The 14,927-nt window shown below is 43.8% G+C and overlaps 1 protein-coding gene and 1 long non-coding RNA gene across 7 annotated transcripts in view; both read left to right on the top strand.

Moving 5' to 3' along the window:
* Positions 1–3,926, top strand: part of LOC135234752 (sodium- and chloride-dependent GABA transporter 2-like) — a 44,035-nt gene extending 40,109 nt beyond the window's left edge. For 2 of the 6 annotated variants that reach the window (XM_064299644.1, XM_064299650.1), the window contains 2 exons: positions 1,761–2,616; positions 2,816–2,929. In XM_064299644.1, the coding sequence (XP_064155714.1) occupies positions 1,761–1,913 (153 nt within the window). In that variant the 3' untranslated portion in view covers positions 1,914–2,616; positions 2,816–2,929. Of the gene's footprint in view, positions 1–1,760; positions 2,646–2,815; positions 2,930–2,951 lie in introns of those variants that run through there. The other 4 variants (XM_064299645.1, XM_064299648.1, XM_064299649.1 and 1 more) reach the window with 4 other exon arrangements.
* An 817-nt stretch (positions 3,927–4,743) lies between these two features.
* Positions 4,744–14,427, top strand: LOC135234750 (uncharacterized). The gene is made up of 2 exons (XR_010324192.1): positions 4,744–10,219; positions 10,261–14,427. It is a non-coding gene; the product is annotated as an uncharacterized LOC135234750 (long non-coding RNA).
* The last annotated feature ends 500 nt before the right edge of the window (positions 14,428–14,927 follow it).

Here is a 14,927-nt window from a genome sequence, read left to right as displayed (position 1 = left end):
GATGTGAGCAAATTTAATATGTAATATTGACGTGGTGCAGCTTCTTGACTTACAAGACAGTGAATGAAAAGTGTAGCAGATTCAAAAGGGTTATTCTTGAGGCACAATGTAAATTTATTCCAAAGGTAAGGAAATGTAAGTTAAAATGTAAGAAGCAGTGGATTAACAAATCCATATGGGAGAGTTAATATGAATATTGTAATATGTGTGCTAAGGTTAAAAAGGAACTATGGGAAGCCAAGAGGCTCTTTGAAAGGCAAATTGCTCATCATGCAAAACAATAATCCTAAACGTTTCTTTCAATACTGTAGTAGGAAAGTCAAAGAGGATATCGCACCACGAATGAAGAAGTAGCACTGCTTCATAAGAATAAAGATATTGCTGATGCCTTAAATAGTTACTTTGAGTGTTTTTCTAGAGAGAGGTTACTAATAGACTGGAGGGCATATTCAGTACTCGGTACTCTTATAGCATGAAGAAGTACTTGATAAATTACATAAACTAAAGACAAATAAGGCAGAAGGCACTGATGGCATATCAGTACTCATAGAATTGGGTGAGATCATCTTTAAATCACTGGCAAGTATTTTTAGACAGTCTGTAGAAACTGGAGAAATACCTGAGGACTGGAAGCAAGGTAATATCATACCAATATATAAGAAAGGGGACCGTACTGATCCAGGAAACTACAGGCCTGCCAGTTTAATTTGCATCACATGTAAAATACTGGAATCTATCATTAGAGACAAGTTACAAGTGTTTCTTTAAAATAACAGCATCTTAAGGGATAGCCAGCATGGTTCTGCAAGGAAAGGTCATGTCTGACTTACCGTCTGGTATTCTTTTGAAGAAGCTACCAAGTGTTTTGATTGTAACATGGCTTATGATGTTATATACATAGATTTCCAAAAGGCATTTGATAAGGTACCACATGAGAGACTTGTTAGTAAAATGAAGAGAGTAGGAATTAGATGAGGTATTTCATAGTGAATTCGGAACTGGCTACAGGGTAGGACACAAAGAGTACTAGGAGGGATATTATCTGAGCAGGGAACTGTGGGAAGTGGGGTCCCACCAGGATTGGTGCAGGGACCACTGCCCTTCCTCATTTATATCAATGACCTTGACAGGGACATAGAACGTAGATTAGTAAAATTTGCAGATGATACAAAACTGGGAGGCGCATCTAATAGTTTAGAAACTACTAAAGTAATCCCAGAGGATTTAAACAAAATTCAGAAGTGGGTGGAAACCTGGCAAATTAAATTCAATATAGCCAAATGTAAAGTTCCTCATGTGGGAAATAAAAAAATTAGGCAGGGTTACTTTATGGGAGGAACAAAATTGGAATGTCCTCAATTTGACCTGGACATGTGTTTCCACAAATTATTCACTAAAAAGATTAGAGTTTAGTCTTTGAGCACAAGTGGGCTAGTTTTATACGATTAAGAGTTTAGGATTACACTGTGATGCTATAAATTGTCATGTAAAAACACTCCACAAGGTCATGGTAGAATATTACTTGGAAAAAGCAGTCATTCTTGTTAAATATATATCAGAAGAACATTTCTTAGAACAGCGATTTATCAGACCCGTATCATTCTGGTTTATGAGTACATTTCCCTAAAACGAATTCAACACTGAGCATGCAAATATTTATCTACCAGGTGGACCGTTTTAATGGCACTGTCTGGCAAGACTGCTGGTGTGCTGTGGGTTAATGAGTTTGTCTGCTTGGGCTGCCTTCTGTGCCCCTACAGAGACTACGCTGGCTCTGCACCCCTGCTGCTAACCTCCCGGGTTCGAAGGCGAAGAAGGGCCCCCACAGAACCCCGTTTGAGCCTGAAAAACTCCCCATCCAGAGCATGGCCCACAACGAGGTTGCATTGGACAGCAACACTGGGCCTCTGTAGAGCCCCCTCCCTCATGCCCCCCCCCACCCCCACCCTGCCCCGCTCTCTTCTCACCATATACTCCAAGTCTTCCAACAACAAGCCTGCTAACCGGCTCAGGAGCCCTGCCGTTGTGTACAGGAGGAGGGATGTGAGGACACGGCTTTACACAGACTGGATCCATGGGCAAGGGGCAGTGCCAAGCGCCTGTCACACCAGCAGTGCTACACTAAGAACCACACAGTGCTACAATTACGAACAACTGGAGATCTTCAGTTACCTGTTTTTTTGTTTTGTTTTTTTGTAACAGACTTCAGGTGTGACTTGCTGAATGGGCCCTATCAAGTCAGTCCATCAGAACTTTGTCAGCTGGTCCAGAAATGTGACCTCGAACCCCTCAAATCCTTCTGGACCGCCAGTGCTAAGCCTGCGCCCCGCGGGTTTGTAGGCCGGTTGCCCTCGGCTGCGTCTCAAACGGCTAAAATGCAGGCAGTGCTCTACGGCAGGAAGGCGTTCAGACAGATCCTGAAGGCAGCTTTGGTGCATCCTTCACCGGGCCAGGGAAGCATATCCCAGAGGTCTTCGCGATTAACACAGGCTTCTTAATGGCGGCTGAAAACAGCGGCAGAGCTCGTTTACAAGTGTGAGTGTGCAGTGTGAGTGTGCAGAGTGTGAGTGTGCAGTGGGCAGTGTGAGTGTGCAGAGTATGAGTGAGCAGTGTGCAGTGTGCAGTGTGTGAGTGAGCAGTGGGCAGTGTGACTGTGCAGTGTGCAGTGTGAGCGTGCAGTGGGCAGTGTGACTGCGCAGTGTGCAGAGTGAGTGTGAGTGTGCAGAGTATGAGTGAGCAGTGGATGCAGTGTGACTGTGCAGTGGATGCAGTGTGACTGTGCAGTGGATGCAGTGTGACTGTGCAGTGGATGCAGTGTGCAGTGTGTGAGCGTGCAGTGGGCAGTGTGCAGAGTGAGTGTGAGTGCAGTGTGTGTGTGTGTGCAGAGTGAGTGTGCAGAGTATGACTGTGCAGTGGGCAGTGTGCAGTGTGAGTGCATTGTGAGTGTGCAGAGTATGAGTGTGGAGTGTGAATGCAGTGTGTGAGTGTGCAGTGTGAGTGGGCAGTGAGTGTGCGGTGAACTTGATCATTGATGGTAGTAATTTTTTTAATTCATTGGAATTATGTATTTAATGTTTTTAAGCCATGGCGAGCTTTCCATGGACTAGCCAGCTATCTTGCTTGTAATCACGTACTGTAATCGCGTTATTTTTCTGTGATGACATCCTGCCTTCAAAGTGTGTCCAGAATTCCTTGCCTTTTGAGGTTCCTTTTCCGTTAAGACGCTACCTTCAGAGTGACCTCACTGCTAAGGGTGTAGGCAGCGAGGCAGCTACCTTCAGAGGAAGCTCACTGCTAAGGGTGTAGGGAGCTAGGCAGTTACCTACAGAGGAAGCTCACTGCTAAGGGTGTAGGAAGTTACCTTTCAGAGGGAGCTCACTGCTAAGGGTGTAGGGAGTTACCTTTCAGAGGAAGCTCACTGCTAAGGGTGTAGGGAGTTACCTTTCAGAAGAAGCTCACTGCTAAGGGTGTAGGGAGTTACCTTTCAGAGGGAGCTCACTGCTAAGGGTGTAGGGAGTTACCTTTCAGAGGGAGCTCACTGCTAAGGGTGTAGGGAGTTGCCTTTCAGAGGTAGCTCACTGCTAAGGGTGTAGGGAGTTGCCTTTCAGAGGGAGCTCACTGCTAAGGGTGTAGGCAGCAAGGCAGTTACCTACAGAGGTAGCTCACTGCTAAGGGTGTAGGGAGTTACCTTTCAGAGGTAGCTCACTGCTAAGGGTGTAGGGAGTTGCCTTTCAGAGGTAGCTCACTGCTAAGGGTGTAGGCAGCAAGGCAGTTACCTACAGAGGTAGCTCACTGCTAAGGGTGTAGGGAGTTACCTTTCAGAGGGAGCTCACTGCTAAGGGTGTAGGGAGTTGCCTTTCAGAGGGAGCTCACTGCTAAGGGTGTAGGGAGTTGCCTTTCAGAGGGAGCTCACTGCTAAGGGTGTAGGGAGTTGCCTTTCAAAGGGAGCTCACTGCTAAGGGTGTAGGGAGTTGCCTTTCAGAGGGAGCTCACTGCTAAGGGTGTAGGGAGTTGCCTTTCAGAGGGAGCTCACTGCTAAGGGTGTAGGGAGTTGCCTTTCAGAGGGAGCTCACTGCTAAGGGTGTAGGGAGTTACCTACAGAGGAAGCTCACTGCTAAGGGTGTAGGGAGTTACCTACAGAGGAAGCTCACTGCTAAGGGTGTAGGGAGTTACCTTTCAGAGGGAGCTCACTGCTAAGGGTGTAGGGAGTTACCTACAGAGGAAGCTCACTGCTAAGGGTGTAGGCAGCAAGGCAGTTACCTACAGAGGTAGCTCACTGCTAAGGGTGTAGGGAGTTACCTACAGAGGAAGCTCACTGCTAAGGGTGTAGGGAGTTACCTTTCAGAGGGAGCTCACTGCTAAGGGTGTAGGGAGTTACCTACAGAGGAAGCTCACTGCTAAGGGTGTAGGGAGTTACCTACAGAGGAAGCTCACTGCTAAGGGTGTAGGGAGTTACCTACAGAGGAAGCTCACTGCTAAGGGTGTAGGGAGTTACCTTTCAGAGGGAGCTCACTGCTAAGGGTGTAGGGAGTTACCTTTCAGAGGGAGCTCACTGCTAAGGGTGTAGGGAGTTGCCTTTCAGAGGGAGCTCACTGCTAAGGGTGTAGGGAGTTGCCTTTCAGAGGGAGCTCACTGCTAAGGGTGTAGGGAGTTGCCTTTCAGAGGGAGCTCACTGCTAAGGGTGTAGGGAGTTACCTACAGAGGAAGCTCACTGCTAAGGGTGTAGGGAGTTACCTACAGAGGAAGCTCACTGCTAAGGGTGTAGGGAGTTACCTTTCAGAGGGAGCTCACTGCTAAGGGTGTAGGGAGTTACCTACAGAGGAAGCTCACTGCTAAGGGTGTAGGCAGCAAGGCAGTTACCTACAGAGGTAGCTCACTGCTAAGGGTGTAGGGAGTTACCTACAGAGGAAGCTCACTGCTAAGGGTGTAGGGAGTTACCTTTCAGAGGGAGCTCACTGCTAAGGGTGTAGGGAGTTACCTACAGAGGTAGCTCACTGCTAAGGGTGTAGGGAGTTACCTTTCAGAGGTAGCTCACTGCTAAGGGTGTAGGGAGTGAGGCAGTTACCTTCAGAGGAAGCTCACTGCTAAGGGTGTAGGGAGTTACCTTTCAGAGGGAGCTCACTGCTAAGGGTGTAGGGAGTTACCTTTCAGAGGGAGCTCACTGCTAAGGGTGTAGGGAGTTACCTACAGAGGAAGCTCACTGCTAAGGGTGTAGGGAGTTACCTACAGAGGAAGCTCACTGCTAAGGGTGTAGGGAGTTACCTACAGAGGAAGCTCACTGCTAAGGGTGTAGGGAGTTACCTTTCAGAGGGAGCTCACTGCTAAGGGTGTAGGGAGTTACCTTTCAGAGGGAGCTCACTGCTAAGGGTGTAGGGAGTTGCCTTTCAGAGGTAGCTCACTGCTAAGGGTGTAGGGAGTTACCTTTCAGAGGAAGCTCACTGCTAAGGGTGTAGGGAGTTACCTTTCAGAGGAAGCTCACTGCTAAGGGTGTAGGCAGCAAGGCAGTTACCTTCCGTTTGAGACACAGCCTTTGAGGCCTCGGGCTTCTGCAGGGACACAAACCAGGGCCAGGAAAGCAGTCAGACACAGTCATAATACTGTGCATTATGACTTTTTAAACAATTGTGTTTTGCAATTATTTATAACTACTTTGCTTTTTTGTGTTGCCAGTATTTCTGCCTCTAAAATGGAGCCTGACAGTATTGATTGGTCTAAATAAGGTTTGTTGTAAAATGAAAATAACAAAAAACATATCAGTATATCTCTCAGAGCAAACATTACTGTTTCCTGTTTGAACAATTGCATCAATGTCATGTTATATCATAGCCTGAATATTAATTCACATAAGACAAAAGACAGGCAAGCATTTATTGCTTGAATGCAGCTGGCTGTTAACTACAAGGCTGTGAAAATGTTGTATTCTGTTTTTGTGGAAAATGCAATAATTTAAAATCATGTTTTATTCTGATTGCAGCGTAAAGTACAGGACTAATTCCTCGGGTTATTTAGACCTCTATTATTATCTGTTTAAAATACAACTTTTAGGCTTGCAGTCCCCATGAAATAATGTGGGGGAAACTTTCATGCCTTTAACAAAACTGATGCTTATCGTCAAAGCCGGACTCACACAGCCACGCAATCCTCATAGAAAACATTGGCAGTAGAATGGGTAGGACTGAAGAGCTCAGTGACATTCAGTGTGGCACTGTCGTAGGATACCAACATGTCAAAATGTCATTTCTGCCCTGCTACAGCTGCCCCGTGCTGTTACTGTGAAGTGGAAACGTCTAGGAGCAGCAGCTCAGTCGCGTAGCGGTGGGCCGCACAAGCTCACAGAACGGGACCGCCGAGCGCTGAAGCGTGTAGCGCGTAAAGATCGTCTGTCCTCGGGTGCAACACTCGCTGCCAGGCTGCCTCTGGAAGCAATGTCAGTGCAAGCACTGGTAGTCAGGAGCTTCATGAAACGGGTTTCCATGGCCGAGCAGCCGTACACAAGCATGCGCAATGCCAAGCGTTGGCTGGAGTGGTGTAAAGTACACTGCCATTGGACTCTGAAGCAGTGGAAATACATTCTCTGGAGTGATGAATCACGCTTCACTATCTGACAGTCTGGCAAATCTGGATTTAGCGGAATGTATAGTGCCAACTGTACTGGCCCGAATAGTGCCAACTGTAAAATTTGGTGGAGGAGGAATAATGGTCTAGGGCTGTTTTGCATGGTTTGGGCTAGGCCCCTTAGTTCCAGTGAAGGGAAATTTTAATGCTACAGCATACAATGACATTCTAGAGAATTGTGTGCTTCCAACTTTGTGGCAAGAGTTTTGGGAAGACCCTTTCCAGTTTCAGCATGACAGTGCCTTCATGCACAAATTAAGGTCCATAAAGAAATGTTTTTTTCCCTGAGTTTGGTGGGGAAGAACTTGACTGGCCTGCACAGCGCTCTGACCTCTACCCCATCCAACACCTTAGGGATGAACTGGAATGCCGACTGCGAGCCAGGCCTTATGCCCAACATCAGTGCCCAACCTCACTAATGCTCTTGTGGCTGAATGGAAGCAAATCCCCACAGCCATGTTCCAAAATCTACTGGAATGCCTTCCCAGAAGAGTGGAGGCTGTTTCAGCAGCAAAGAGGGGTCCAACTCCATATTAATGCCCATGGTTTTGGAATGAGATGTTCAAGTACATACGGGTGTGATGTTCAGGTGTCCATATACTATAGCCGTGTAGTGTAGCATGGAAATGTAAATAGAAACAGGCTGAGAGTAATCATCCATTTAAAGGTAAGCTTACTGAAGACCTGGTTCTCCTGCTATGGTGCACCGCTGCCAGCTAGATGGCAATGAACGCAGATCCCTAACCGATTAAACGCTTGCATACCCTGGGCAATGCAGTCACCAAACGCGCGTTCTCCTATGGAGTTAACGGCCACAGTTGGCACTGACGTGGGCCAGATTCGGTCCGAGGCCGTGAGGCTCACACTTGCACCACAGCGTGGTGTGTGAACTGAATGAGCCATTTGGCAGCCCCAAACAGACATTATGTTTCTCTACAAAGTCTTCCAACTGGATTTGGGCGACCCAGGGGGCTGCATTTTAGGAGTTTTAAGTGACGCGACCCATGGTTGGGAACTGGTTCCAAAACATACTGTGCTTTTTTGGTTTTAATTTGTATTGACAATGAGTCTGTTTAACATGAATATTAATTGTTGTGGCAACCAGCTGCTGTAGCTGTCATTAAAGCACTGTCGGTTGACTTGGGAGCTGATGTTGCTACTGAATTGAAACCGGGATTAGGGATGCACCGATATTAAAGTTTCTGACCGATTCCTATTTTATTTGGAGTAAACCTCGGCCGATACCGATTTGTTCGGTGGTTCTGCTTCCATAAGTTTCATGAACAACTATTTTAAAACTTTCCATTCTAATAAACACTTTTAATTATACTACTTTCAAGTAATGCAACAAAGTTAAACATTTTCTTATGACATTAATTCACATACTTCCAACTGAAAGTGAATTCCCCCAGATACTTTTTCAGGCCTGGTGGCATGCACTGTGAAAGCCCCAAACAGACGCAGCATGCTGGGTGGCCTATTGGAAAACGGAGAGAAATTTTGTTTTGTATCTGACAGGCAAGTGAAAACCACCTCTTGAATTACAAGTAAACAATGGACTATTTTTTTTACTTTTGATTGACAGGACGTAGTCTGAGCAGGCCATCGGTTGTTTTCAAACTATCGTCTTATGGCCGATTGCAGTATTGTCGGCCAATAATGATCTGTGACAGAACAATCGGTGCCTCCCTAAACTGAATTTTATGACCTTTAATAAGCTGGTATTTAAGTTTTGATGTGCTTTTTTAGAATTTGTCTGACCGTCACACTATATACACTAATTTCATTGTATAGAATTACTTGGTGTCACATTGTACTTTACTTAAATATCATCTGTGTTCTTACTCATTTGCTGATTTTCCTTTACACAGTGCATGTATAAAGATCAAATCAATGTCAATCCTGTTTCTTTTAAGTAAAGAGCAAGAATGAGAGTATTTTAGAATTTTAGTCATAGTCCATCTGTTTTTTTTCCCCCTTTCCCTAATTGTGAAAGTGTCTTCATTCATACAGGAAAGCTAATTATTTTTCTAAACATAAAGGCAGCAATGCGGGTGCCAGGCAGTGCACATGGACTAGACTATTGGATATGGTTCAGGATGAATGCAGGATGAATGAGACTTTTTTTCCAAGGCACAGTGTGTACTATACAGTTTACAGGCCTGCAATCACTAAGTCTTTTCCGTTCAGACCTATGGGGAGCACACACAGACATAGGGGTTTCCCTGGTGTCCTGGCTAAATTCCCAATCTGGCTCTCTCCAACTTGCCACTTAATCATCCCCTCATTTAAATGGCTAAAAAAAAAAAGTTCTCTCCCTCTCCACCTTAGCTAATGTGTGGTGAGCGTTCTGGCACAAAATGGCTGCCGTGCATCACCCAGGTGGGTGCTACACATTGGCCGTGGGTGAGGGGAGTTCCCACTCATCACTGTAAAGCACTTTGAGCGTTGGGAAAAGTGCTATATAAATGCAACGATTCATTCATTCATGAATATTTAACTAGACAGGCAAGTATTCCTTCAGCTAACCTAAGCTTGTTAAGTCCCAGAAGTAGCCTGTACAGGCCTAAGGACGCCACTGGACAGGGAAACCGCCGGAACATTAAAGGGTTAAGAAGCATGTGTGTGAATGTTGGGGCTTTATATTCCTGCATCGGTTTTTAAACACTGGGGCTTCCTACCGGAGTGGCCAAGTGTGCATGTCGTTATAGTCACGCTGGTACTTCCTGATCGCATGGTGCTATTTGGGCGCTGCCATTTTCGACCTGTTGTGCTGTAGTGGAATTTCAGTCGGGATTTTCTGTCAGTTTATTTATTGTACCGCATTGATGTACATCCTAATGTGTCGATTTCTCAAACTCAAAAATATTTCACCTTTATCCTAATTTCGTATTTTAATGAGTATTTTGAGCAGTCTAATAATTATTATTGTGATTATTATGATTCTCCTTATTTTTATAGCTAGTGTTGTGGTTGTTATTGAATTGTGACAATTGTATATTACAATATTCTTATATCTGTTCCTTTTCAGACAATACACACACACACACACACACACACACACACCTGTGTGCACCTATTGACTGTACCTACGTACTTGGACGTGCAATAAACAGTAAAACAGGATTCCTGACTTCTTTGTGCTGACTGACACCCCATTGGGGCAGCTACCATTTCCTGATCCAACCTATTAACCTGTACTGTATATAGTGTGTTGCTCAAAGGCATAAGCAACTATATATCAAGAGAACTTTTTGGGTGGGGGGAGATTTATTTGGGCGGGTCGGTATGGGAAACACTGAATGATGGATGGAGACCGATCTCTCATTTTTACTGTTTCAGTTTGAATAGCTCCTGTGGTTTGCCTTTGTAAGGCATATTTCCCAAACATTCTATTCAGACCTAGTATATGCTACCTTATGAAACTAAACTGACATAGAAGATATCTAAAGTTAGTCTAATTGCCGTGGCCATGGGTCATAATGCAGTTCACCCTGTGCCCCACTGGGGGATTCAGTGAGACAGGAGGTCAGATAACGGCACCTCAGGCCACTGGTTTGGAGCATTGGTCCTCTCTGGCAGGACAGGATTCGAATCCTGTTTGGTTCAATTTGGCTAAATACCTTTGCTGGTCTTTTGGAAAAGACTCCCCGTCGTTTCATGATGTATAATAAAAGACTGAAGTAGGAATGTGCGCTAGTGAGATCTACGATGGGTCCCTATTACCACCATGAGAGACGCAGGACTGTTTTCGCCTCGCTGGCTCTGCCTCCATCCTGCCCTGTTGCCGACTGGATGTATTTTGGGTACAGGCTTTGCTTTGATTGGCTCAAAAACCTGAATCATCAAACTTCTTTCTTCTAATTGGTTTATTAGTCCTCATATATTGGAAAATGTCTTGTTGTAATCTATAACTCTGTTATCAAAATAAAAAAAAACAAAAATTTAATCACAGTCAAAAAGAAAAAAGTATTTGTTACTTTCCACCTCTGGGGAATAAAATTTCCCCCTCACAGTACTGGTGATTTGTACGTGGAAAGGAATTCAAGCTGTAGATCACTACCTGGAAAGAAGCTTCCATGCATTTTTAGTTTGGGAAATTTCATCAAGATCCACTAGGTGGCAGGTTGGGATTACTCTCGAAGAGCGATTTAGCAGAGGAAATGTGTCGCCTCAATATGCATTACCTTTTTTTTCATTCAATCATTTTTAATTCAAAACTTAATCTCATTTTGTTTTATATTTGTTCATTTAAATCCCCCCTTTATATTCTTCAAGTTTCTTCTAGATTTGGCAAATGTAGATTTAAAAAACAAACAAACAAAAAACCTGTAGCTAGAAAGCCCTGGTTTGGCTACTTGATATTTTCCACTTCCATAGATGGACAAAAAACTTCTGCTGGAGAGGTTTGTAGTTGTAATTTTCCATTTGGAAAATCATTTTAAAGGGAAACCCGCCTTTAAAGACTTGTATGGCTTAATATGTTCCAAATGCCCACAACTATAGAAATATGTTGTAAAAACCACAGAAAAGAAAAAAACCCAGCCTTTTAATAGAAAATTTGACCTATGGAGATTGCCATTATTTTAGATGCGCAGTGCACTTTGGGTAAATGACGTAAATGGTTGCACTGGAGGTGAACTCAAGTTGTTTTGTCCAGCAGTTGCGGTTATTAATAGTGAAAAATATCAATACAATGCCACAGAATGTGTGTGTGATGTGATACATGTGTGTCATCTTAATGTATCAGCAGGTATTGTCATTTAGGGATTAGTGTATGCATTTAAAGAAGGTATTATCACTGGTTTAAGATCATATCGTAACATTATTACTGATCCACCTCGTATACATACAATAAAGTTACGTCAATTAAATTAATGGGGATTCATTTCATTAATTTTTTTTCACCAAAAACGATAGTTTGACCCATATGGTAAAGTGACTTTCAACAGCTGATGCTATAAAGTGCAGTTCTTTACAACAGGCAACTATTCTATCTCTATTGGCATAGTCTTACGGCCACCTCTCGCCTCCTCCGATCTTCATCGTTTTTTTGTCCTCGCTGCTTGCCTCCTGAGTAATGTTCCGCTCTGACTCGAAGAGAGATCATAGACTGCGAGACCCGAGGAACTGTTTGCCGTCACTATCCAGAGTGCACTGCGACGGTAATAACGATGGTGAAGTACGAGCTAAATGATTTAAAAACATATTTTAATAACTGAAATCTTTCATGTGATTTTAATAACATATGTATGTAATTGAAGGCATTTACACCATATTAAATCCGACAAGTCTTAACAGGCGGGGTTCCTACAATGTTAGCAAGTCTTTGTAGTAATCGAATCACTGCTGTATACGTTTAGAAGATCTTGACGGGCCATTGCTCCATGTGTTGACAGGAGTCTGTGCTTTGCATGATGGCACCATCAAGCCTTGGTGGGTGTTTGTGTTGAATATATACTTGACTTTAAGGACAAAATGGAGGGGCTCCAGGGGCTGTTGGATGCTCATTCACTTTAAGCACCACACTGTGGTGCACGGATGCTCCCCAAGATCTTGAATCAATCCTTATCGTGCCAGTGCTGTGACCAGTTGCTCCATAGGAGGCAATGCGCAACTGACAGTTGCATCCTCCAGGGTATGGAAGGATTCAGTCAGTTACGGCTTTGCGTTCACTGCCGTGTGGCGGTCCCTGCTGGTTGATCGGGCGCCCATGGACTACAGTGCTAAACCACATGGTGGACTACAGTGCTAAATTACATGGTGGACTACAGTGCTAAATTACATGGTGGACTACAGTGCTAAACCACATGGTGGACTACAGTGCTAAATTACATGTGAAACTCTTCAGCCATCTCCGCTCTATACCAGCTTAGTTGTAGTTTGTGGGGTGAAGAGAAGCATCCGGCTACACCACGTGTTTTGGGGGAGAACCGTGGACATTTACACCCTCCTGAATGGGTAGTGAGGTATGCAGCATGAACATGGCTGCAGTTTCAGATGATTTTGGGCAGGGATTGAAGGGGCACCAAATAAAAATTTTTAAAAAAGAAGAAACTGAGCTTTAGGAGTTATTTTAGTAGTTGCATTTGAACAGTTGGTCCCGTGGAATTGCATAGCTTTGGAGATGAGTATTTCAGATGTAAACCATGTGCTTTTGACAGAGCTGGGTAATGCCTTAACTGCTGGTTTCACGTAGATGGCACAATACATTTTATTCTAAAGAAGCATGTGAAGTAACAGCAATAACATTTGCATTTTTAATTTATTCATCAAGTTTTTTTAAACAATAACTACCCCCTTTAAAAAACCAAAAGATGAAAATAATAGTAATAGTTATTCAGGTGGATTTTTCTGAAGAGTCGAAACAACTCGCATCCTTGTGAATGTATGTTTGTATTTATATGCATATTTAAGTATGTGTGTGTGTGTATGCATGTGTATTCATGTGCATATATATCTATGAGTGTGTATGAGTGTGCTAGTGGGTGCGTGTATTTATGTACATACAGATGGGTGACAAATTAAAGGAAAAACCTGAATAAATGAGTGGAGAAACATAATGAATGCAGATGCTTCCATACAGGTTTACTGCATGATACAATTAAGCAGTTAACATTCTATCATGATCTGTGGCATGTATAAAAATGCTGTCCAGGCCCAGTTGACCTTGATTTCGGATCACAATGGAAAGAGGAAAAGAGCTAAGTGATTTTGAAAGAGGGTTCATTACTGGGGCACGAAAAGACTGTTCAACTGGTTAGTGCATTTAGACCTATGGGAAAGACATCCGTAAATATGGTTGGAAATTGTGGTCAAAAGAGCACATTCGATGACTGTGATGTTCATGCATTAGTGTGATATGTAAGGAAAAGCAGAAGAGCAACTCTTCCTCATGTGACTGAGAAAATTCAATGCAGGATGTGATCAGACTGTATCAGCAGGAACAGTCCATTGACAACTACATAGAGGCGTATTATAGTAGGGTTGCAGTGCATAAACCTCATTACAAAGACAAATGCACATTTGAGAGTTCAGTGGTGCAATAACCACGGGTACTGGTCTACAGAGATGTGGAAAAAAGTGATATGGTCAGATGAGTCATCCTTCACCATATGCTTGACAAGTGGGCGAGTGCATATGGCGTACACCAAGAGGATGGAACAGGCCTGAATGCTTGACCCCTACAGTGAGGGGGTCCGGTGGCTCTGTTATGCTGTGGGGGGCATGGTTTGGGTCCACTTGTCCCTTTAGCGGGAAGGGTCACTGCAAATCAACACAAAGTTATTCTGAGTGATCACCTTTATCCTACAATGAAACATTTCTAGCCTGATGGGAGTCATCTCTTCCAGGTTGACAATGCTCCCATCCACAGGGCATGAGGGGTCACTGAATGGTTTGATGACTATGAAAATGATGTGAATCATATGCTATGGCCTTCACAGTCACCAAATCTCAACCCAATCGAACACCTATGGTAGATTTTGACCGGCGTGTTAAGACAGCGTTATCCACCACCATCATCAAAACACCAAATGAAGGAATATCTATAGGAAGAACGGTGTTCCATCCCTCCAGTAGAGTTCCACAGACTTGTAGAATCTATGCCAAGGCACACTGAAGCTGTTCTGGCAGCTTGTGGTGGCCCAACACCTTATTAAGACACTTTATGTTGGTTTTTCATTTCATTTGTCACCCATCTATATATGTATGCAAGAGTGTGTGTTTGTGTGTGCGTGTATTTATGTGCTGAGGACACTACTAAGTGAGCACGCATGTGTGTGTCTGTGAGTGAGTGTGCATGTGTGTATGTGAGTTTGCACGTGTGAGTGTGAATGTGACTGTATGTGTGCGTGTGTATGTGAGTGTTCATGTGTGTGTGTGCATGTGAGTGTGCATGTGTATGTAAGTGCATATGAGTGAGCATGTGTGTATGAGTGTGCATGTGCATGTATGTATGTGAGTGTGCATGTGAGTGTACATGTGCATGTGAGTTAACATGTGCATGTGTGCCATTCTCTACTTCCCTGTCACAGCCATAGTTTCAGGCTGAATATAGGGTTTAGAGTGATTTATTTATACACAGTCGGATGTTCAGTGTTTCTTCATCTCTAATAAAGTTTATACATGAGTCCAATAGGGATTGAGTGTACGCTATCAGAGTAGAATGACCTGTATTAACACTGAACAACTTAAAGTGTACTAGAGGCCACAAAACAGAGGGTATCAATGATGGTCAATGATCTTTGTTTGAAGATTCCACAATAAGAACTTCACTCATTACAGTACTTATAGGATTGTATCACCCAAAA

This window comes from Anguilla rostrata, chromosome 11 (genome assembly GCF_018555375.3).
Source record: "Anguilla rostrata isolate EN2019 chromosome 11, ASM1855537v3, whole genome shotgun sequence".
In the NCBI taxonomy this organism is placed as follows: Eukaryota; Metazoa; Chordata; class Actinopteri; order Anguilliformes; family Anguillidae; genus Anguilla; species Anguilla rostrata.
The sequence above is the reverse complement of the archived record's forward strand: the minus strand, read 5'-3'. Positions and strand labels throughout refer to the sequence as shown.